We start from the raw sequence: 25,874 nt of genomic DNA, 5'->3' as shown, positions 1-25,874 counted from the left end.
ACCAGCGGAGGTGGTGGGACATTTCATCTTTCCTTCAACCGAAATGCCGCCAAGACTTTATAGATATATATAAATATAAAAAAAAAGTCAAGTTACACGTGTGAGAGTCCCACAGAGCTTGGCAGCCTTTGTCGATGGACGGTTAGCACTGTTTCACCAAATCGTAGACGTAGACGTGGTAATCATCATCGAACTTGATGAAGCACATGGACGGCTTGGCTTTCACCTGATGAATGACCATGCCAATGTTTCTCGAGCCGTCCGTTTTCTCGCATCGCAGCCGTTTGCCTTTCATGCTGTCCACAATCGCCAGCTCCCTGGGCGTCGGCAGCGACTCGATCGAGTCGGGCATGATGTAAAGGTCGCCGGCCCGGTAGTCATCCAGGAGCTGGTACGTGTACAAAATGGGGTCTTTCTCGTAGGTGATGTAAAACCACGTGTTCATATCGGGCACCCGCGCCAGGACCACCCCCTTCCACTCGTGTCTGGAGCCATCCTCCGCCTCGAACACGTGCTTCACCGTCTTGCCAATCATGGCGTCGGCTAAGCGGGCTAAGTGCTGGTCGCTGATGCGAGACGCGGCCACCCGGTCGGGGAGGATCTTGAGGGCGCACACGTTCTCGTCGTTGCTCAGCTCCAGTCCGTACACGCAGTGGAACCCGTCGTACTTGATCAGGTACAAGGAAGGGCTGGCGAGCACCTGGTTCAGGATGGTCCCCGTCCACTGCGACACCAGGCCGTCGTCCTCCCGCCAGCCGTGCTCGATCCTGCGGCCCACCATGCTCCGGGAAGGCTTGCGCTTGCCGGTGGTGAAGCGGCGCTTCCGGCGAGACTTCCTCTTCTGGTGGGTAGACATGCCAGGAGGCCCCGTGGCTACCAGCCCGGCACGGCGAGCCAGAGGACTGTTCCCATCAGGTCTCCATTTCTTGAAGCAGCAGAGCCGCTTGACTGGGGTGGGGAAGCAACGTCAGTCACTTCCGTGGTCACTTCCGTGGCTCCCTCGCACTCCCGACCCGCCGCGGCCTCGCCTCGCTGCTGCTCCCAGCCTGGGCCTCAGCTGCCTCGCCTGCCCCGCCTGTCCGGCCAACTGCCACCGCGCATGCGCCCAACTGTACCTGGCCTCCTGCCCTCCTCCAACCGCCCCGCGCCCCACGCTCCTGGCATCCCTCCCCAACCCGCGCTTCTGCTACAGGAGGTGTCTGTCTGTGCCTGGCTTGAATGTCCTCCCTGACACACATGATCAGATTTTCATCTTTCTGTGCAGTCATAAAACTGGAATATATGATTTCTATGTAAACACAGAGACATATGTATATATTAATACATAAACTGTGTATACATGATGTATGTGCATACATTATTCATAGTCCACTAGGTATATATATAACACATTTTCTTTATGTAAATCCTGAGGTTCATTACCTATTTTGGCTATGAAGAATAGTGCCATGGTACACATAAAAGCATAGATACCTTTTCAACACAGTGATTTTCTTTAGATGCAGCCATAATATTGGCATCTTATATATGCTACATATGCAGACACACACATATATGTACACATTCACTGTGTGTATGCTATGTCTATGTGTATATTATTCATATTCTACTTTGTATACAGCATATTTTTATCCACTTATCTATCTCTGACTTCTGAGATTAATTCTGTATCTTGGTTCTCAAAGGTAGTGCCATGCTGCTGGGCGCTGGTGGCAAACACCTGTAATCCTAACTATTCAGGAGGCTAAGATCTGAGGACCACAGTTCAAACCCAGCCTTGGTAGGAAAGGCCATGAGACTATCATCTTCAGTTAGTCACCAGAGAACCAGTAGTGAAGCCATGGTCCAAAGTGGTAGAATGCTAGTCTTTAGCAAATAGTTCAGGGACAGTGCCCAAACCCCATGACAAAAGTAAAACAAAACAAAAAACACTGATTTTTTATTTCCTTACCTTTGAAAATTATAACCAGTTGGGTTGCTAGGTCGTATTGTACCTCTTCCCTGCCTCCCCCTGAGGACACTCCATATTATTTTCCATAATGGCTGTACTAATTTACATTCCCAGCAACAGTATACATGAATCACTCATCAGAACTTTTTGAAGATCTTTCTTATGGTAGTCATTTTACCTGATGAGAAGATACTGCATTACTGTAGTTTTGATTTGTGCTTCCCAGATGAGCAAAATGCTGGTGTTTTTTAATATGACCCACAGGCTCTTTGTATGTCTTCTTTTGGGAAATGTCTCGTTAGATCATTTGCCTACTTTTAATTGGTTTAGATTTTTGTGTGTTTTGTTTTTCCTGTTAAGTTCTGTACATATTTGAGATATCAGTCCCTTGTTGAATGATTGATGACCAAGTATATTTTCCCATTCTGTAAGCTATCTTTTTGTTCTGTTGTTTTCTTTGCTATGCAGAAGCAGCAATTAGGTAGAAGTAGGTTCTTTTTCCTTTCCTTTTTATTTGTCAGTACTAGAGATTGAATTCAAGGCCTTGCCCTTAGTAGACAGATGTTCTACCACTTGAACCATGTCTCCAGACCCTGTATATGTGTTATGTTAGCTGTGCTTTTTTTTTTTTTTTGGGGGTTCGGTCGTGGGGCCTGAACTCTGGGCCTGGGTGCTGCCCCTCAGCTCTTCAGCTAAAGGCTAGCGCTCTACCACTTGAGCCATAGCGCCACTTCCGGCTTTTATCTTTTTGCTTATGTGGTGCTGAGGAATTGAACACAGGGCCTCAGGCATGCAAGGCAAGCGCTCTACCACTGAGCCACCTTCCTAGCCCTGAGCCACCTTCCCAGCCCCCCCTTTTTTTTTTTAAATCGGTCATGGGGCCTGAACTCTGGGCCTGGGTACCGTCCCTTAGCTCGTCAGCTCAAGGCTAGCACTTTACCACTTGAGCCACAGTGCCACTTCCAGCTTTTTCTGCTTATGTGTTGTTGAGGAATTGAACCCAGGGCCTCATGCATGCAAGGAAAGCACTACCACTGACCACTTTCCAGCCCCTTAGCTGTGCTTTTTAAGTCTTCTTCTTCTTTTTTTTTAATCTTTGCTCATACTAATATCTTGAAATGTTTCCTAATGTTTTCTGCTAGTAGTTTCATAGTTTCATGTCTTGCATTTAAATATCTGATCCTTTTTTTCCCCTTTGATAGTACTGGGGTTTGAACTTAAGAGCCTCATGCTGGATTTTTTTTTTTCTTTTGCTGGTCCTGGTCTTAAACACAGGGCCCACGCTTCTTTTGCTCAAGGCTAGCACTCTACCACTTAAGTCACACTCCTCCACCTCTGTCTTTTTGGCAACTCATCAGAGAGGCTCCAGACTTTTCTGTCCTGGTTGGCTTTGAGCCATGATCTTCAGGTCTTAGCCTCCTGAGTAGCTAGGATTACAGGCGTGAGTCACCAGTGCCCAGCATGCCATATATTTTTGAGACAGGATTTCACTTCTTGCCCAAACAGGTGCCTGGCTTCCTGTAGTTGCTAGACCACAGGCATATGCCACCACATCCAGCTTGCTTCATTGAGATACAATCTCACAGACTCTGCTTCCTAGACTAGTCTGTAACAGCAATCCTGTCAATCTCAGCCTTCCATGTACCAGTTTTTATTAGGTTATCCTTTTCCTTTCCTGGACCCTTTTTCCTTTCCACTGAACTCAACAGTGAATGAAGAAGGTGTTTTGTGAACATTTCTTCCTGGGCTGGCCAAAAATTATAATCCTCCCATTCCTAGTCCCCAAGTAGCTAGGATTTACAGGCATAAGACACTGGCACTTGGTTAATCTTTAATCTTATTCTATGGTGATTTTGTCTAGTTTTGCTCTACATATGTATATTAAGTTTTCTCCACACCACTTATTAAGAGATTTTCCTTTTTCTAATATGTTGTTATTGGCATATTTGCTGAAAATCATTTGCTTGTATTTGGGTGAACTTACTTCTCAGTTCTCAATTCTGTTCCATTGGTTGGTTATATCATGTTATGATTTTTTGTTTTGGAGATAGGTCTTCTAACTTTATCAGGCTGACTTTCAATTTATAATGTTTCTTCCTTTGCCTTTCAAGTAACTGAGATTATAATTAGTTCCAGCTTTGTTCGTTTTGCTCAGAATTGCTTTGGCTATTTAGAGCCTTTTATGGACCCGTACAAATTTTTGAATGGGTATTTCTCTTTTTGTAAAGAATGTTGTTGGAATTTTGGTAGAGTAACAATGAATTTGTGGATTTCTTTAGGTAGTATGGATAATTTTTAATGATATTCCAGTCCACAGCATGGGTTGTGTGTGTGTATGTGTGTATGTGTGTGTGTACATGCACACATGTATTTGATGTGTGTATGTTCTTCACTTTTCATTTCCTGGCTTGAATTTATTCCTAGGTAATGTTTTTCAGTACCAACTGTAAATGGAATTGCTTCTTGATTGTGTGTGTGTGTGTGTGTGTGTGTGTGTGTGTGTGTACATGTGTGTACACACGCCTGTCCTGTCCTGAGGCTTGAACTCAGGTCCTGGAAGCTCTCCCTGAACTTCTTTTGTTCAAGAGTAGTACTCTACAACGTAAGCCACACGTCCACTGCTGGCATTTTAAATAATTTATTAGAGATAAGAATTGCATGGACTTTCCTGCTCAGCCTGGCTTCTGAGGATCTCAGCCTTCTGAGTGACTAGGTGTGAGCCACTGGTGCCCAGTTTGCTTTCTTTCTTTAAGCCAGTTCATTATCAGTTTGTAGAAATGCTACTTGGAAGATTGAATTCAAAGCCTTTCACAAGTTAGATAGATGTTCTACAACTGAGCTAAATCTCTAGCTGAAATGCTAATTTTTGAATGCTGCTTTTGTATTCTATATAACTGAATAATTTTGTCAGTTTGAAGATGTTTCTGGTTAATTTTTTTTAGGTTTTTCTATATATAAAACCAAGCCAACTACTCACAAAATCAATTTGACTTCAACCTTTTCTATGTGAATACTTTTTATTTCTTCTCATTGTCTAATAGCTCTGGCTAGGATTTTTTAGTACTAAGTTGAATAAGAGTGCTGAAAGTTAGGAAAAATTTTCAACTTTTAAAGAATATAGTAATACTGTAGCTCTGGAACTTTGTATATCGACTTTAATTTCTTGAGGATTTTTTTCTAATTAAAAAAATAATAATTAGTTGTTACTTCTCCCTCCCCTGTCTTTTATTTTTTCATTTTTTCTTCAAAAAATGTTAACATTAGTTTCCCAACACCAATTAAAGCAATTGTCTCAGCCAGGTGCTGGTGGCTCTGGAGGCTGAGATCTGAAGATTGAGGTTCAAAGCCAGCCCAGGCAGGAAAGTTGGTGAGACTCTTATTTCCAATTAACTACCAGAAACTGAGCTGTGGCTCAAAGTGATAGAATGCTAGTCTTGAGCAAAAAAGCTCAGGGACAGTGCCCAAGCCCTGAGTTCAAGCCCCACAACCAATAAAAATTAATAAACAACATAAAGCCATTGTCCCAATTTCAACAATGAGGGACTTTAGAACCATTTACCTCTGAATTTTTAGGTGATGGTCCATTTGGGGGCTGTATTTTTGAGGAGGGAGGCGCAGCCTCCCCCCAATAAGGACACATAACTACCTTTTTCCAGCTAGAATATTATCAGGAGCCACTGAATGCCACATTCTAATTTTTTTCTGTATCTATTAAAATGACTGTATGTCTTTTGCCCTTCATTCTGTTAATGTGTTTATTGTGTTTCTAGATTTGTGTATTGTTGAACCAAACTTACATTCCTGGGACAAATTCCAATTGATCATAGGGCATAATCCTTTTTATATGTCGCTAGCATCTGTTTGCAGTATTTTGTTAAAATTTTTACATCAATGTTACAGATATTAGCCCATCTTCTCTTTCTTTTCTCCCTTTTCTTTTTCTTTGTTTCTTCCTTGCTTCCTTCCTTCATTCCTTCCTTTCTCTTTCATTCTTGTCTTATTTTGTTATAAGAGTAATATTCACTTCACAGAATGAGTTTGAAGGAATTCACTCTATTTTAAATAGTTGGGATAATTTATAAGGAATTGGTAGTATTTATTTTTTAAATGTTTGATAGAATTCAACAGTGAAGCTGAATTTCTATTTAATACAAGATGGCTTCAAACTCATTACATATGAGATAAATACCTATTATTAGATTGTTTATTTGACATTTTTCTAATTTTTAATTACTGCTCTTCTGTATCCCATAGCTTTTTAATATTTTGTGTTTCCATTTTAATTTCTTTAAAATTTTTTAAATTGTCTTTTAACTTCCTTCACTGCCCCATTGTTCATCCAGGAGCATGTGGTTTAATTTCCAATCACAGTTTCCAAGGTTGTTCTCGCTATTGATTTTTATTTTGATTCTATTGTGGTCAGAGAAGATATATGCTATGACATTGAGTTTTTGAAATTTGCTGAGACTTATTTTGTGGCATTACTAACACATGATCTATTCTGCAGAATGTTCCATGTGCTTCTGAGAATGTTTTTCCAATATTTGGATGGAATGTTCTATATATTTAGATGTCTATTAAGTCCATTTGGTCTATAGTATGGTTCATCTTTGATATTTCTTTGTTGATTTTCTGCCTCATCTTTCCATTGTCAAAAGCAAAGTGTTAGTTCCAAACTTATTTTTTTTTTTTTTTTTGCTGCATTGGATGGCTTCTTTAGTCTTTTCACCTACTTTGTTTAAGGAAATACTTGTACACTTACTGGGCATGGTGGTGCATGAATTTAAGAGCAGCCTTATCTATGTAGAGAAACTGTCTCAAACAAAGAACTACTAGTATACACAAAATTCTAATCCTTTCTTTAAATTTTTTTATTGTTATTGTGATATACAGAAGGTTACAGTTACATAAATCAGGTAAAGAGTACATTTGTTTTAGGACAATGTCACCTCTTCCCTCCTTCTCTCCCAGTTTTCCCTCCCATCTCCACCCAGAAATTGTTTAGTTCATTTGCAACATAGTATCTAGTGAATATTACTGCTGCATTCGTTCACTGTTCTCTCCATTTCTGTGCCTCTTTTTACCCTCCCAAACAAAATTCTAATTCTTAAGAAAATTGCAATATTTTTAAATGATAAAGTTGCTTTGTTTATCCTTTAAGGCATCCATTTTCTTTCTATCTCATAACTCTCCTTCTTACCTACTCAAATTTACCTTTTCCACTCAGTGAATAATGAATGCTTCCATACTTTAAATATGCATTTTTTCCAAATCATCTTAGGAACACTCCTGACTTATGTGGTGGGCCTCTCCTGAAATGCCATCATCACCAAGTCTTAATATTATGTTCTTACATTGTTGTGAAGCATTTTCTGCCTATTCTAGCCCTCATTGGTATGCATCTCTTCTTGACTGTTCCTCATTTGCTGATTATCAGCCATTATACTATGTACTATTGCTTTGTGTCTGCTAATAATATCCAGTCAATAAAATGCAGCTGCTGTAAAGCCGAGATTTTTGGCACAGGTCTTGTTTTTATTTCAAACTATTCAGTAGTAAATACATTATGTGCTTATTTTGAAAAAAATTGTGGGCCTTGAATACTTATTTTGCTAGTTGATAAGAGTTGCAAGTTATATAGTTCATATTTACATATAGTTGCATATATATATATTGATTATCTATATATCTATAGTTTAGTACAAGCATATGTACTTTATTTGAAACACTACCCTAGGAAAAGCTGGCTCTTTTTTAAAATATGTTTTTTATTGTAAAACTACTGTACAGAGGGGTTACAGTTACATGAGCAAGGTAATCAGTACCTTTCCTAGCAAGCATTGTTACCTCTTCCTTTGTTTTTCTCTTCAAATCCCTTCCCTCCCACCTCCACAACTACATTCCCCCCTCTCCCTGCCCAGCTTCTGCCTAAATTGTAAAATTTGTTTTTCAACATAGTGTCTTGTGCATCTCATTGTTACAATGGGTCAACCTGTATCCCTACTTAAGCATTTTGTTTTTTCCCTTCCCCTTCCAAAATTAGAAAAGTGTATATACAAGATGCAGGGCACCAACATCAAATATAGTGAAAACAGGGATTATACCATGGGCGAGGAACATACAAAGAAACAAAAAAATCACATGGTACATTATAAATATGGAAAAGCTGGATCTTTTTTTTCACAGTTTCTCCTTAGTTCCAAACTCTTCTGCTGTATTTACTCTGTAATAGAGAAAGAAAAGTAGAGTGCTTTTTCCTTCCTTTCAATATTTGGACTTTAGACATTACTTCTATTTGGAGGGGAAAAAATTAAGATTAAAAAAAGCAAATTTAGAGACAGAGAAAATAAGAGTAAAAAGTGTGGGGAAATCTTCTAATTTTGTTTCCTCATCCATAAAATGGTAATGATAACATGTACTTCAAAGGTTTTTTTGAGAATTAAATAAGAGATTTGGGAGAATTTAAAGAACCAGATAGTAGTTAGCAAAATTAAATAACCTAAATGTGGATAATCAAGTGGAATTATGTGCACATGAAAATAAATAACTTCTGAAATAATTTTCCCTTTTTCATTATGCTTAGGCAGAAAATGCACAGCCCTTTTGTTTTAAATATTCTGAGTATAACCGAAGATGGAAAAGAAAAGCAGATTATACCATCTTTTCTCCTGTAGTCAGCAATCAATCAACTGCTTATATAAAAGGAAAAGACTATAATCCATTTATAGGTATACAAATTGCATATTTTAATATAATAATTGAAAAGGAACTGCACCTAAACTTAGAATGTAACCATTAAGAAAATCACTTACTAAAAAATAAATCAGCATTTGATGGTACTGCTATAATATCATTACTTAATAACATCTAAAGACTGCCTATTGCAAAAATGCTTAGTGAGTTATAGAAGGCCTTCCATTCTATCTCTTAACCTAGCCACACCATGCTGGTTTTATTAACACTCTTCTTAATACTGTAGGATTTCATCCAGTCTGTTTCTTATACTTAAAACATGCTTTCTGAGCCATCAAAGTCTTTCATATTTAACAGTTAGATTTTTGCCTGTGTTTGAAAAATAATCTGACAAGATGGCTTAAACAATAAAGGTATTCATTTCACCAAATATCAAGAAGTTTCAGTAAGCTTAGCAGGTCCAGGACTGATTAATTCATAGGCTTAGTTATTTCATCAGCCAGATGTGGTGGCACACATGTATAATCTCAGTATGGAGAAGTTTGAGGCAGGAGGATCTTGAATTTTAAGCCACCTTGAATTACTTACAAGGTTTGCACACTATATATAGTGAGACTTTGTTTCAAAACAGGGAAAAGGTGGATGAATTAATAGACACACTAACAGAATTAACAGTTTTTCCATCTTTTCTCAGCTGACTTAACCAATACTTTATTCAAGCCTTGTTTTGATGTCTACCACTATTGAAAATAACTGTGGATGACAGCACCCACTAAAACAGAAAAAAAAAAACCCTGTCTATTCCTTTCTAAAAATGAGGAAAGTGTTTCCCACAAAGATTTATCTTTTCATGGCTAGAAGAGCTTCAGACACCCACATTTATGCCAGCAGTTCAGGACTAGCTTAGATCAGTTTTTTCCAACTTGGTTTTTTTTTTTTTTTTGGCCAGTCCTGGGGCTTGAACTCAGGGCCTGGGCACTGTCCATGAGTTTCTTTTGTTCAAGGCTATGAGGAATCAAACCCAGGGCTTCATGCATACAAGGCAAGCACCCTACCACTGAGCTACATTCCAAGTCCAGTTTTTCCAACTTTTAAAACAGCTCATAGTAAGCTGAATGCCAGTAGTTTAAGCCACTACTCAAGAGGTTGAGATCAGAGGATCACCGTTCAAAGCCAAAAAAGAAAGCCCATAAGATTTTTATCTCCAATTAACCACTAAAAAGGTAGAAGTGGAGATGTGTCTTAAATGATAGAGCACCAGCTTTGAGCATGAAAGCTAGGGGCAGCAGCATCCAGGTCCAGAGTTTAAACCCCAGTGTTAGCACATGCGCACGCACACACACACACACACACACACACACACACGCACGCGCGTGCACGCAACAATTCATAGTAAGCAATGCTTTTTATATCATGACCTAATATGCATTAAATTTTAAATCAAGAATACAAAAGATATATATGTCTATGTCATAAAAGATAACTTATGGAGTCCTAATTATCTTTCTCTCCACTACTTTTGAACTTGATCACCATATTTTTGCATTTTGCATAGTTATTACTTAGAATCTATGTGACATAGTCCACCATACTTTATTCTATTTCATTTTTAAAAAGATATACTAAGCCAGGTGCTGCTGGCTTGTAACCCTAGCTACTCAGGGTGCTGAGATCTGAGGATCATGGTTCAAAGCCAGTCTGGGCAGGAAAGTCTGTGAGATTCTTATCTCAATTAATCACTGGAAAACTCGAAGTAATGTTGTGGTTCAAAGTGGTAGAGCACTAGCCTTGGGTTAAAAATCTCAGGGACAGTGCCCAGGCCCTGAGTTCAAGCACAGGAATGACCAAAAAAAATATACTGAGGGTGACACTGTCCAAAAATAAATGCATTCTTGGGCTGGGAAGGTGGTTCAGTGGTATAGTATTTTCCTTGCATACATGAGGCCCTGGGTTCAATTCTTCAGCACCACATAAGCAGAAAAAGCTGGAAGTGGTGCTGTGACTCAAGTGGTAGAGCACTAGCCTTGAGCTGAAGAGCTGAGGGATAGTGCCCAAGCCTAGAATCAGGCCCCATGACCGACCAAAAAAAGAAATGTATTATTTACTTGATTTCGTGTAACTGTCATCCCTTTATAAAGCACTTTTATAATAACAACAAAAGCTTTTTAAGATAGACTGATAGTTGTAACGTAAACTTCATCACTTGTGAGAGCGAAGTCTTGAAAGGATAATTGACAACCGAAGAGACAAAGTAGGATTCCCTTGGAACTGTTTTTGGAACTGTGCTGTAAGGATGAACTGCAAAGGAAAACTACAACCTCATTAAACACCCCTGAGCCATAGATCTTCTTTTTACTAAAGTCCTCCCCAGACTGACTTGCTTGCTACGAGAGAACAAAACAATGAAATCCAAGGAACATCTTGTGTGTAAATGGGCAGAGTATCATGAAAAGGTTAGAGTCATGAAAAGGTTCCACAAAATATGTAGTACACAAAAGCAAATTTCCAAGTGGTTTTTCTAGAGGTCCATCTTTCTTAGCAGTTCACTCAGCTGACAACAAGTTAACAGAGTATAGATTTACACATTAACTTCTAAGAGGAGATTTAAGGGTCCAGGTAAATAAGAAGCTCAGCCAACACAATATTTACTCCTATAGTTTTGGGACAGAACAGCAAGCCCAAATTCAAGAGATTTCATATAGTTAATCAGGGTTAGGTAACTAGAAAACTGTAAAATTTTGTTGCCAAAAAAAGGAAAGATATTCAAAAAGATGGCTGATAGTCACATTCTGGCAGAAACAGGAGGAGAGAATTGGGACAAAACTTCAATACAAAAAATTATTAATGCGAGCTTTGTATAATTTCTATAAGATCTGAAAATGTAATAGACAGTTTAAGGGCGAGATCATACTAAAAGAGTGAAAATATTTTCATGTAAATATTGCCACTACAAAATTTTGAATTATATTTATAGCAGCAAAATATAGAATTAAGAGCAAATAGAATAAAACATCTGAAGAGCAGAATTACAAAATCCAAACTGAATCTAATGGAAGAAGAAAAAATATGACTAGATTAGACAAAATTACTACCTTGGCAATGAGATATCGATCACTAAGTTGAACAGTGTGTTTGAAGGAAAAAAAAACAGAATGAATTGAATGACAGAAAAAGGGACATGGAAAAATTCTTGGAATAATAGACATTCACTCTTTCTTGATTTATCTACTCATCAATTGAACATTTAAAATGTGTATATTTTATTGTATGTAAATAATATCTCAGTGAAGCAAAGTTAAAACAAAAAAATCTAACATTGAAGAAGTCTAAAATACCAAGAATGAAAGTTCTTAAAGCAACTGAGGAAAGAGGTTATACAAGTGCAGCAAACACTTTGATTGCATGGAACATACAAAATAAGATTTGTTTTAAGGTCAATAATAATTAAGTATATAAAATAATTTATAAAATTCTATGTTCATTGCTGTTTGTTGTATAGTGCTATCTGTGTTTGCTTTTGTTTTCTTGGATTACATCTTTTGGTAATTCAGTGTGGATCTATTCATTCTTTCAAGATGCTCTGTTTTCATTTTGTGTATATGAAATGCTTTATTTAGCTATCAGTATTAAATGGGTATAGGACAAATAGTATTAAAGAAATGTTTTTTATGTCATGGAGGAAAGTTTGGAAAGTACTAGAATAAATTTCTTAGGGGCCAAGCAAAAAATTATATTTTTTGTTAATAGCACATGTCTGTATAGTGGAGTGGTCACCAGGTATATCTGGAAGAGTTCATCCTTGGACAAGATATAATTGCTGTCTTTTAATCTAATTCTCTCAGATAGAAGGGATACCTACCTATAGTGTTTAATTTTCTCAGGTTTCCTACTGGTCCATATTGACTTGATATATCAGATAGACTTGAAAATTTTAGAATTGTCTTTTGCCACAAAAATTCTTTAAGATCACATTTATGTTTGATCTAGCTTAGCCAAACAATAGAGAAAGTCTTGATATGTCTTCTCCGATTCTGTTTTTCTCAATTACAAAGTACCTTCTGAATAATGCTATACTCAAGGCTTTTCAAATGTTATTTAGGTTGTAAATATTTTATATAAGACATTGTAAAAACCATAATACATGTGTCTTTTATGAAAATTTGCTATAATTCCAGCTCAAAATGAAAAGAGGAAATCTTTGTATCCTGTTGACTTCAAAGAATCGGCAAATGAAAGGTGATTTACTTTTGAAATTTTTTAACTTATGTTTCTCTGTACTAGGGATGGAACTCGGGGCTTCGTGCAAATTGCACAAGTAACTCTACTATGTGAGTCACTCTTTCAGCCTTGCTGTCTTTGCTGTCAGTTGGGGAAAAGGAGAGGAGAAAGTGATGAGGAAAGGGTCCCTCACCTCTGGTCTCTGCCTTTGCTGTGGCAAGCCCTACACCTCGATGTTCTGTGACTGCTGACAGTCTATTTTCTCCAAACTTGGTCAGGGTCCACTCTCAAATCTTACTCTGAGCCTCTCATTTCCTTTAGATGAGACTCTCATCTATGTCAGCCCTTTGCTCCAGGTCACCTCAATCCTGATGGACAAGGCTCTTGGCAAGCCTAGATACTTTATCTAACTCCCATGTGAATCATGGGAGACCTGGAATGCAAATGTCTTCTTGCATCCTCTTCACGAAACTGAAGCCACCCTCTGTTGGCATGAAGTTGTCCTGCAAACCTTCTCCCAGACTCTCAGCAAAAGATGGGGCCAATAGACCTCCACCCTTGCTGTTCTCCTCCATCTACACAGCGTAGTCCCTCCCCATACAGAAACAAAGGATGGTATGTTGTTGACCCTAGTGTTGTTTCTTCCCCCACTCTTGTTTTCTCCCCAAACTAGGCAGGAAGTATAATCCTATTCGTTTAAATGTTTGTGGGATAGGGATTAGTAGAGATGTAATAAATTCGTATATGAATGTTTCACTGAACTTGTGTTCATTTTCAGAAGATCATTTCCTCTACCGATAAACAATTGTAGAACAGGAGAAAATAGAACAATCAGGAATCGTCCATTACGTAAATATCATTCAGCAAAGAAGGAAGATTTGATCCCCTTGTGCATTGAAGATGAACTGAAAAACCCAAAGGCCAAGATAATCGACATTAGTACAACCAAGGGAGGAACATCTCACATGGTAATAGCTACCATTATTTAGTAACTACTAATGCTACAGGACTCTGAAGGATAGACAATAGATGGCTTAAAAGTCAGAAATCACCCCCAGTCACAGCCTTAGACTGCTTGGTGGGGTTGGTCCCTGCCATTATCACAGGTCAAGCTCATAACTCTGTTGTTGGAGGAGTTACACTTTCTCCAGTCTGTCCGCCTGACTTCCACCAACTTGAGTGTTTTTCACACAGTCCCCCCTGTTTCTAAAGTAAAAAGTCCTAACAGGCATACCTAGGTCCCATGCCTAGACTGTGACCCCAGCAAGGCTGCAAAAGATAGTTTCTGTCTCTATTAATGGGTACATAAACTTTAAGTGGAAAATTCCTTCAGGTGGTGGACAGGTCAAAAATATGGCTAATGTCCACCACTGTGGCTAACTCTAGGTACTGTTGTCAACACCAGTGATTGAAAAGCTAATCTTGGGCTGGGAAGGTGTCTCAGGGGTAGAGCACTTGCTTTGCATACATGAGGCCCTGGGTTCAATTCCTCAGCACCACATAAGCAGAAAAAGCAGTAAGTGGCACTGTGGCTCAAGTGGTAGAGCGTTAGCTTTGAGCTGAAGAGCTGAGAAGTGCCCAGGCCCAGAGTTCAGGCCCCACGATCGACAAAAAAAAAAAAGAAAGAAAGAAAGAAAGAAAGACCTCATCTCTTGTCATTGTTTTAGTAATCACAGGCATTAGCCTGCCTTTTATACTAAGAACACCATGTACAAGGAATAATATCTTTCTCCATGAATTACATGTTAAAAGAAAAAAATAACAATCACTGCGTTAAAATTTACAAACTAAATACCAATAATATGCATAATTGACCTTTATAGTTAACATTTTCACCCAAAGGCAAGAAGTAAAGGTTGTGGGAACTAATACTGGAATTGTGAGGTTTGAAAAAGGAACAGATTTTGCTATGATTAAAATGGTCTGTGTTTGAGTTCATCTATCCTTTGACTATTTCATTCTATGAATACATATTAAGCTAGTAAGCAATATTTTTAAAAACTGTATGGGGGTTTAAACTTAGGTCTTTGCACAAAGAAACATAGGTCCCATGGTTTTTCTTATCTGCAATAACAAGTATATGTCTAAGACAAGCAGAAGAGGTCAAAAGCTATGTACATATGACTATATAAGCTTATGCTAAGTGAAATGAACTCTAAGACTCCAAAATAGAGACACAAGAGAGTTTACCTTTCTTGTTGTTCTTTTTAATATACTTATAATGTACTATGTAATTTTTGTTTGTTTCTTTGTACGTTCTTCCCCCATGGTATAACCCCTGTTGCCATTGTATTTGATTCCAGTGTCCTGCATCTTGTATATACATTTTTCTAATTTGAGGAGGGGAAGGGAAATAACAAAATGCTGAAATAAGGATACAGGATGACCCATTGTAATAATGAGATGTACAAGACACTATGTTGAAAACGAACTTTACAACTTAGTGGGAGGGGGGGGAATTGGGGAGGTGGGGAGGGAAGGGATGGTAGAGGGAAAACAAAGGAGGAGGTAATAATGCTCCATAGGAAATGTACTCAATACCTTACTCATGTAACTGTAACCCCTCTGTACAGTATTTCTACAATAAAAAAACATTAAAAAGAAACCTTGGAGGTTCCCTTGTAGTTAGATTTCGGGAGGAGATAGTACACTGTACCATTCTACAAACTAGTTGCCTTTGACAATAGCTTCATTTCCCTTTTCAAACCTTTATGAAATGTTTATCACTTACCACTTTATTTGCAAAAGGATTTAAGAAGGCCAAAGATTCAGATTTGTGTCTAATACCTCTATAGAATACAAAATTAGAAGTATGTAGTATACAAGTAGCCTGCTTTTATATATTTGAATGCTGTTATTGTCCATCTTAAATACGTTGATGTAAGTCATCGTTAGAGTATTTTACTATTTTAACTTCAGGTTTAAAAAAATATATGTAGCTTTCTTACCTTAATAGACTAATGACTAAATCTCTTTTTTAAAAACCCACAGGAACAAAGTGAAACACATCCCATGATTTTCCATGACTCAAGACATATACGAGCATTACTTTTGACAAGAAATAGATTTTCTTCCCATTTTAAGGAAAGAGAACATTTTTACCAATACAGAAGAACAAATTTTGTTTTAGAAAGAAATTGTGCCATCCTAAAGTCTTTAATCAGAGAGCCATCTGTTCCTGTCTGCAAACCCCAAAGTTCATTGTCCACAGCAGAGAAAGGAGCTATAAAAGCTATAGCTACTGAAATGATCCACAGAGCTGTGCATGATAAACCAAAGATGCAAATTAGTAGTCAGACTACTACTATAAAACCTTGGAGTAAATTTCACAACTTATCACAGACCTTTTCCAACCTAACAAAGAAATTTGTGGGTTACTTTGATAAGACATTTATTCATGAAGGGAGTGCTGGAAGTGGAAAAATAGAAGAAATAGCTTCCACAATGAGACCAATAAGCTCACCCAAAATCTATACCTCATCCATCAAATGTTACCCAAAGCATGTGAAAAATGTACTTGCAGTACATCGAATAGATAATCTAAGTCCTCTGGATGACTTTTTAACATCATCAAGGAAAATTTAAGTGGCTCACAAATACCACTTACACAGTAGTATCTGGGCAATAAGATCTCAGCAAGTAAGCAAGCACAAGCCAAGTGCCAAGATCACTAAAGAAATCCCTACCCAAATAGCAATGCTGTATTGCATGGTATATGAAACATAGAAATTGGGGCCACAAGTCACCAATGGGATAAAGATCAATTATGTGCTAAAATTAAGAGATAATTATGAAGAGGAACTTGTTCATCTCCTACTATCTCTGTTAGACTGCCTAGTCATCATTAGTACTATAAGAAAATTCTACTCATTACCAAAAATGGTATAAATTGATTGGACACTTGCTGTTGGAACCTAAATAACATGGACAATATTATTTTACAGCTGAATAGAAATAAAGCAAATGTACTATTAATTTAATGAATATTGAGTTAATTGATGTATCATCATTTTTGAGAATCATGGAGAAAGTACATGAAAATGTATGTGATTAAAAGGGTCTTGTAAAATCTTGAGTCACTTTTTTTTATCTGAGATGTTGAAACTTCAGTACTGTCTTGCCTTTTCCAAGTATGACTTGAACTTTTTCTCAGTTGTTAAATAACTTGATAGAAACTTTAATAAGCGAAATCATTTTGAGGGCCTAGGTCTGGTTATGCACACCTGTAATTCTACTAATTTAGGAAGTAGAGATCAGGAGAATATCAGTTCAAAACCAGCTCCTGAAAAAAAGCTAATGGGACTCTATCTCAACAAACAAGCTAGGGGCCTTGTACACAATCCATCTACCTGTACCATGTACCTGGGATTACAGACATAAAAAAGGAATAGGTGTATGGTGTATGTGGTAGAGTACCTACCTATCAGGTGTGAGGCTCTGAGTTCAAACTCTAATAATGAAGTAGTAAATAATTTTAGTAGTATTATAAAATATTGAACAGTTTATAATATGCTGTTATATTACAATTTCACTGTTTCTTACTAACTTCTCATTAACTCAAACAGTTTAAAAGCTAAATGCATCTTCTAAACAAGGTACCTTTCAAAGGTTCCCTTGTAGTTGGATTTCAGGAAGAGACGCGGTTTATCAATGTTCTTCAATAAAGCCTAGTTATTAACAGTTTGCCTACATTGGATTCTGGGGTAATTTTCTTTGTTGTTCTCAAAACACATCTGATATCTCAAAAGGCAGTGAGAAAATAAATTCACAGGTATATCTAAACTTGTGCTTTATGAAAAAGCAGTATTTCTATAGTTGCCATAATTTTAGGAGAAAAGTAAGCAAGCATAGAATTTTTTACTCCTGATGTTTAGTTCTTGAGGAAAAGCAGGTAGGTTGAGAAGCCTTTACAGGCATTAGAAGTCTTTCCCAACTTCCAAGAATGAGGTCAGGTGGCTCAGATTTGGAGAAGGTAGGAAGAAACACTTATTTTTCCTTTCTTCTGGTTACTAGCTGTATAGGTGGAAAAGCTGCAACGGCTCAGCTATGAGTCATTAAGAAAACAACTAACAGTCCCTTTTCAGCCAATCACCAGCAGCCAGGCCACCCCGCCATACCTATATTAGGCAAATCTCATCACACCATTCCCCAGTAAGTCAGATGCCTTGTGCTGTAGCTAATCGGGCGATTTATCTGCCTCACTTCCACACTCTGGTTATGAAAAAGCTCACTGCTTCTACTATTTCCCTTTTGTTGTTTTCTAGCTATTATCTTGAGAATTTTCCCTCAGACTTTCACTGTAAAGCATTAGAGATCTAACAAGAGTCTTTGTTAGATCAGAAGAGAAAATAGACTCCCTGACACTCAGCATAAGAATAGTAAGTGTGGGCCTTAGAACAGGGCAAATGGAACTTGGACAAATAATGTCTGATATCTAAATCTCAGTTCATTGTATCTTCACCTCAAGACGGAAGCAACAGTACTTCATTATAGTATGATTTTCTAGGATTAAACAATGCCTAGTTTTTTGGTTTTTTTTTTTGGTTTTTGTGTTTATTTTTGGCAGTCGTGGGAACTCTGAGCCTGGGCGCTGTTCCTCAGCTCTTAAGCTCAAGGATAGTGTTCTACCGTTTAAACCACAGTGCCACTTCCAGTTTTGTAAGTGGGTTTTTTGGAGATAAGAGTCTCAAGGACTTTCCTGCCCAGGCCAGCTTTGAACAGCACTCCTCAGATTTCAGCCTCCTGTGTAGCTAGGATTACAGGCGTGAGCCACTGACACGGGGAAATGCCTATTATTTTGAGCATTGTAACTTCAATAAAGATTTCCTATCTGCAGCCAACAGTTCTTTAAGGTGGCGTTTTTCTCTTTCTTTTGCCATTCCAGTCCTGGAGCTGGAACTGAGGGCCCAGGTGCTGTCTCTGAGCTTTTGTGCTCAAGACTTGGCACTCTACCACTTGAGACTCAGTTCCACTTCCATCTTTTGGGTGGTTAATTGGAAATGAGAGTCTCATGGATTTCCCTGCCTGGGGTGGCTTCAAGCTGTGATCCTCAAATCTCAGCCTCTTGAGTAGGATTACAGGCATGAGCCACCTGTGGCCTAGTGCAAGGCTGTTCTTAATATAACTTTCTTGAAAGAGGTCTTCAATAACTGATCTCTCCAATTTTATCCAAATGAAATGTTAAGCCTAACTATTCAAGCTTTAGCCTATAAAAGGCCAACAAAGTGAAGTCTTTATTTTTGGCCTTTTTTATCTGGTGCTTTATCCTTTTGAAGGCACTTCAACTTGGCTGATGGTTCTCCATTAAAGCAGTGGCAGAGCTGAGAGGAGCTGAGAAGGTAGCAATTTGAACCCAACACCTTCTCTACTCATAGCTCTAATCGTTTCCTAAACAACCAGTTACTGGGGTCATCAAGAAATGGGGTCAAGGTAGGGATTTGATTTCTATTCTGTGGCTGAGGATTGAGCATGGTCATGAAGACCACACTGCATCACAAGCAATGATGGAGATTGTACTATGTCCATGGATGTAATCCCTGTGTAGCAACCTCCCAGGGCACAGAACCATCTGCTGAATAGTTTGAGAGGTCTGTTGGAAAATACTCAGCACAAACTGTCAGAATAAACCTAGCTTCTACTAAACCCACCCGAGCTATTGCGCTGGACCCAATAGCAAAACCCAAACAAGTTAGATTTCTATGATGAGGGCATCTAACTCTTAGTCAACCCATTAATTAATGAAAGGTAAGATGTCAAAACTAGTTTGAAGAAGCATTTGAAGACAGACAGACAGTCAAGGCAGCCCAAAGAATGCTCCAATGAATACACTAATAAATACCATCCTACTCTGTGAATAAAAAATAAAGGGGGGTTGGTAATATAGCTCAGTGAAAGAGCATTTGCCTGGCAACTGCAAGGCCCTGAGCGTGGTCCTCAGCTCTGCAAAAGAAAGGAAGGAAGAAAGAAAGGAAAGAAGAAAGAAACTTTAAGGTCGTATTCTCTACTGGAGGGAAAGCACCATATGTGTACAGAAATTTCCCTGCACATTGGTATGGTTTTCTAAAAGTTAAATTCTTCTGAACAGCCAAAGCTTCACATCTCCATAGACTTAATCTACAAGGCACGCACCTGACAAATCCCATCACTCCCAGTGGCAGGACATTCAGTAATCATCTTTCTTATTTGAAAGTACAGATAAACTGTGACACGTTTCCACCTGGAAGCCATTCAGAAAATACCAGAGACAGCTCATTTGTCTATAAGAGTTTGGTGCCCAGAGTTGGATTATAGGTGTGGTATAAGACCAAGGTTATTTTATTTCAGTACTCAAAGGGAAAATTAAAACCAATTATTATTAAAGCTGAGGGGATCATATTAACCGTAAATCCTATTTGCTGCCTATTTTACTCTAAAGAAAACTTTAATTATATCTGTATAGCAGTAGCAGTGACATAAGAAAGGGATTGGTCAGTTTGCAGTAGTAGATCCTAAGGTGGCATTTCATTTGTCAACATACGTTTAAGAAAGACAAATAGTTCATTTGATCCAAATAATACACTTTTGGGTAAACATTATGTTTAGAATCAGTATATGGGCTATCTATTTCAGGTATGATTTACACATTAGTGACTAGTTGGTTAATTCATGCCAGAGAAGGTAGTTCTATTTCATTCTTTTTTTTAACCCTTGCATCTTTACTATTTTTCTCTTTTCTTTCCCCATCTTGTTAAGGGCTCAGCCATAAATAGGACCTTGAAATTTTTCTAGAGTCACCTGAGACTGTTCTGTGATGACAGAAAGGCTCTGTATTTGTGCTGTCCACACGTGACTATTAAATACCTAAAATGTTTCCATGGTAGGGGCTCTTGAGCTCAGCCCTATGGATAATTACATGTTATTGATAACATTGCAAGGAAAATACAGCTATCAAGCTGAGGAGGTCATCTGATTAAGTTCAATTCAAGGCAGAGAGTACAGAAAGTAGAAAGGCTGTAAAGTGCCATATGCTATGTGCCTGAAGTAGTCTAAGACCAGTAGGTAGGTCACCATGACTAGTGTCTAGTGAGGGGGAATAGAATGGGATAGAGGGGAGACTGCACAGGTAACAAGAGACCAAATCATATAAAACCCTATAGATATGCATGATAGCGCACACCTATAATTCCAGCACTGGAAAAGAAGATCATGAGTTTGGGGCCTCCCTGAGTTATATGGCAAGACTCTGCCTTAAAAAATTAATTGGCTAATTGAAATTAAGCCTTGAAGGCTCTGCATTTTGTCTCGCATAAAATGGGAAGTGTCGAATGGTTTCAGGAGAGACAGATGACTTATTTTTTAAAATAATAACTCATTTTTAAAAATAAGCACACTTTGTGTGCTATGTGGAGAAGAATTGATGGAGACAAATGAACTGGAGAATTGAAGATAGGAGCAAAATATTGCAAAGATAATTTCAATATTTCAGCCAGAAAAGTCTTAAACTACTGTGCCCATAGAAGAAGTAATAAATATGGGAATGAGATTATCTTTTAAAGGAAGAATTGATATGGTTTGCTCAAAGGTAGATGTGATCTGTGAGGAAGAAAAATAAAAGGTTTTTGGAATAAGCAAATAGGATAGAGTTTTATCACCTGGGTTGGGAAAGACAGTTTTGGAAAATCTTTCTCTGGTTTATAGTGAGTAGGCAGAGGAAAGAAAGAGTTTTTCAAAATCTTCATGCACCATTGAACCTTTTAAAGTACAGAATCTATATTGTGTGCTCTCAGCACATTCCAATGGCAACCATCTAAAATAAAAGCCTGTGAGTGTTGGCCTAAATATGAGCACTGGAGAAAAGACAACAGCCAGAGGCTAGTAAAAGAATATCTCAGTAAGTCAATTAACTCGGGTGCCTCCTAAAGAGCATGTAGAGTTAGGGAAGAGCCCACTGATGATTATCTATCTTACATGAGAGTTGAGGAATTGGCCAAAGGTAGGAGATGAAGACCATAAAAATGAGAGAGTGATATACACATAAAGTGGATCTCTGATTGGTGCAGAGATCTATAAGTGAGAGAATGTGTTTGAGGAACTGACAAATGGGAAGTATGAGTGCACAGGGGAAAGCCAAAGTAAGGGTCTGTGAAATAAAGCAGGAAGATTTTATAACTAGATCTGCAGTTTTACAAAATCACTGTGGCTGAGGGAACAGTGAGGTAGCCTGAAGACTAGCTATGATATTGTAGGGTCTTAGATAAGGAGGTGGAAATGGCATTGGGTTTTGACTTGGGGTCTTACATAGGATAGTGAGGAGAGAGGCCATGAAAATGACCGCCGAGATACACTGGGTCACATCTGAGCCTACAGTGACAGCCAAAGGGTGCTCTCTTCCTAAGTCTGCACCTCACACCTATGGCCATCCTTCTCTGAACTCAGAGGTTCTACTGCCAGATGAGCAGCTGCCTTCCTTTCTTTCCTTCCTTCCTCTCTCCCTCCCTTCCTCTCTTCATTCTTTTCCTTTTATCTTTCTTTGTGGTACTCAGATTTGAACTCAGGGACTTTAAATTTGCTAGGTAAGCACTCTATACTATCTGAGCCATATCCCAGCCCTTTTAAACTTAGCAGTTCTTTTTTATTTTTTTTACTTTTTTTTATTGTGAAAATACCGTACAGAGGGGTTACAATTACGTGGGCAAGACAATGAGTACATTTCTTATCAAGCATTGTTGCCTCCTCCTTTGTTTCCCCTTCACATCGCCTCCTCTCCCCCCTCAACAACTTCTTTTGAAAGCTGTTTCTTATTGGTTAGAATGAACATCTTGCGGATTCTTGTAGCCTTGCTTTATTTATTCCCCAAATAATTCAGAACATTTTTTTCCTACTTGTCTTTTCTTTAAGCTCTATTTTTCTAAATGTTTTGCTATCAGTTTTCTTCTTTTTAAATCCTCCCCTCCCTGAAAGACTTAATCATTAAACACAAACAACTCTAAAGCCTACACTTGAATGTAGAACTCTAAAAGGCATGCACATTAACCAATCAGAGGGAAAGTCCAACTTTTCAGAGTAGAAATTCACAGGAAATAAAGTTAGACTATTGAATACTAGTAAGTAGTCTTGTCTGTAAAACAGATATTTTCTTGAGCTATATAGCCCTACAATCCAATTTGTCTCTAAGACAAATTTCCAGTAACATGCTATTGTGTTAAAAAAAAATTCCAAGGCCTGTTTAATGTAAAAATCTACAAATTTATGAGTAATTGGCCAATGTTGATTAGGCTTGACTCACACTTTTTTATCATATAAGTAGTTTACTGGTCAGTCATGTGGTGTCTGTCTGGTCTAGGATGGCCTCTCTGGCTTAATTTATTTCTCATAGATCTAGAAGTTCTTGAGCTAGGATGTTATTAAATTTTTTCTTGCCCCCTCTGGTCTTAAAGCATGACCTTACTATTTGTATCTCCCAAGTAGCTGGGTTTACAGGCATGTGCTACCATTTCTAGCCCAAAGATATTTCAGCAAGCTGTAAAATATTTACTAACTCATAAAGATGACTTTTCCAAGTAGATCAGATTTCTACCTTAATGAAAGCATTTAACGTAGTCTTTGCAATCTTGTATAGCTTTTTAGGTATAGCTTTTTTTGAGGTGGTTTTACAAAATAATGCATACACTTTCTTATATAGCTGTCTATGATTAATATTAATGATAGGCCTGATACTTAAGTCTATCAACAATTACTGAGCACTCTAAGTACCTATAATATGGGAAGGAGACAAAACCTATCAAATCTTCATAGGGCCAAGTAATCCTTTTTTTCCCCCCTGGGCACCTAAATGCAAATACTTGACTCCATTAGACTTCGTGGCATTTTATTGGAGACCCAAAGCAACCCAATCATTGCCAATGTTGAGAAAATCCAACGTTTTTGGCCTGTGGTGCTTCTTAACAAATATTTGTTAATAGATAATGTTATCATGCTGAGAAAAACTACAGTGGTTGCCTGGATTCACACTCTTGGGAGATTTATTTTCATTTTTTATAATTGCAATTGATTTATTACGCAAATTTGTATGTGGTATACATATCTCCACAGGGTAGAATTTAAATTAGTAGCTCACTTCTTATTTTTTTTTTCCCCTTATTGTTGCCATCTGGCTGTGTAAAACAGTTTCATTTTCATGCAGTGTTGATGGGACTATAACATTTAAACAACTGCTTTGGAAGATCAAGCTGTTGATTCTATTAATTAAAAAGATGTAGTCTCTGATTAATTTTATATTGTTTCTAGAAAAGTCTACCCACATAAAGTTGGTGAGACAAGGATGGTTTATAAACTGAAAAACGGGTGGTAGCCTAAATATCCTTAGGAATGGTTACATATTATGCATCCAAAGATAGAATTACTCTGCAGTTTTAAAGAGAATAAGGTGAGTGTATAGGTTACTTTAGAAAGACCTTCAAAGAATAATAACAGGAAACAGAAAGGTTGAACAATAATGACAATGATCATTGTTACAGCCAACAGTGGGTATTGTATATACATTAATCTGAATTAGGGTAGGGAAGGGGAACAAAGTGGTGAAACAAAGGACAAAGGAGGAACCAATGCAAGTTATACTCTCAAGACAATATGTTGGAAATGATCTGTGCAACTTGAGGGGGGGTTGGTGGAGGAAAGGGAAAGTGGAGAAAAATGAGGGAGGGGGTAACAAGTTCAACAAGAAATGTACTTACTACCTTACTTATGTAACTATAACCCCTCTGTATATCATTTGAAAATAAAATTAAAAAAAAAGAATTTACCACTTATTGAATCATTTTATTGTTGCCAAAACTTTATGAGGTGGGTATTATTGCTGTAGATATATTCCTATTATATATATATAAATTTATATATTATATAACATACATGTAATAATAAATGACATAATACCTCTTATAGATGATATATTATAGATTACAAATAATATTGTTATAGGTATTACATATATTAGATAATATATATTACACAAATATGTATTACAAAATATAACATGTATAACTGTAACATGTAATATGTTTTATATATTACATGTATATATTATATAATATGTAATATATTTATATATGTTAATATGTAATTGTTTTATATATTGCAGACATATTATATATTAGATATTATGTAATATAAAACAAGTCTGTGCTAGCTTTACATCATACAGATGGAGAGATCCAGGTTCAGAGAGGTCATCTAATTGTCTCAAGAGTACAGAGCTATCGAGGAAAGATATTTCAAGAAACCCAAGAATTAAAACTCAACACCTGGCACTAGTTTGCCAGTTCCCTAAACAGTTTGATAGTCTTGCTACTTTTCTGTATATGCCAACATTATTATTTTTTGCCCAACATTATTATTATTCGCTGAGAAAGGATTGTTTTCGGAGACCAGAAAGTATGACCAGCCTGAGCACTGCAGAATGAGTATTTGTTGAGTGTGGATTGTTGAGGCACACCGTATACTTTTAGAGAGCCTAGAGTCCACTGAGCATTCAGAACGAGTCTAAACGCACTTTCTCATCCTTACTTCCTCAGAGGGAGAGGCAGGATCTGCACCCCGGTGGAGGCAGTTATCTGGGGCAGAAGGCCTCCAGTTCCCAGCCAGGGCTCCCCTACCCTAGGTGAGCGCCCCCAGAGGAGACCAGACACACACGCTTGCGCATGCGCGGCGCGGCCGCGTCTCCGGGCCTCCGCCGGGGCGCTCCAGTGTCCCCCAGTTTGGTCTCTTGGCTTCTCCTCCAGCACCCGGGCCCGCCGTTCCCATCCCCACCCCGCAACCCTCCTCCCCCGCCCCTTTTCCAGATCTTCCCTAACCCCTGCCGAGGCCAACTTGGGGCGGCTCCTCCCCAGTGAACCCCGCGTTGCACAATGCGGGAGCAAAGTCCCCGAGGGTGTGAACCCCGAAGTTCCTGCCCCTGGGCGGGGACGGGCAGCGGCCTTGCGGGGAGCCGAGGGCGCGATCGCAGCCGGAGAAGCCGCAAGTGTCCGCGCCGCCCGCT

General features: G+C 38.3%; 1 protein-coding gene and 1 pseudogene across 1 annotated transcript; one reads left to right on the top strand and one right to left on the bottom strand.

Annotated features, from left to right (window-relative positions):
• Positions 1-142: 142 nt before the first annotated feature.
• On the bottom strand, positions 143-856 carry LOC105988782 (annotated as a pseudogene).
• Positions 855-16,447, top strand: LOC105988781 (chromosome unknown open reading frame, human C1orf141). The gene is made up of 3 exons (XM_013020505.1): positions 855-1,195; positions 13,641-13,830; positions 15,854-16,447. Exons 1-3 carry the CDS (start codon positions 855-857, stop codon positions 16,445-16,447), a joined length of 1,125 nt encoding a protein of 374 aa, XP_012875959.1.
• The last annotated feature ends 9,427 nt before the right edge of the window (positions 16,448-25,874 follow it).

The sequence above is a fragment of the Dipodomys ordii genome, unplaced genomic scaffold (genome assembly GCF_000151885.1).
Source record: "Dipodomys ordii isolate 6190 unplaced genomic scaffold, Dord_2.0 Scaffold51, whole genome shotgun sequence".
Lineage (NCBI taxonomy): Eukaryota > Metazoa > Chordata > Mammalia > Rodentia > Heteromyidae > Dipodomys > Dipodomys ordii.
This window is presented reverse-complemented; position numbering and strand designations above follow the sequence as displayed.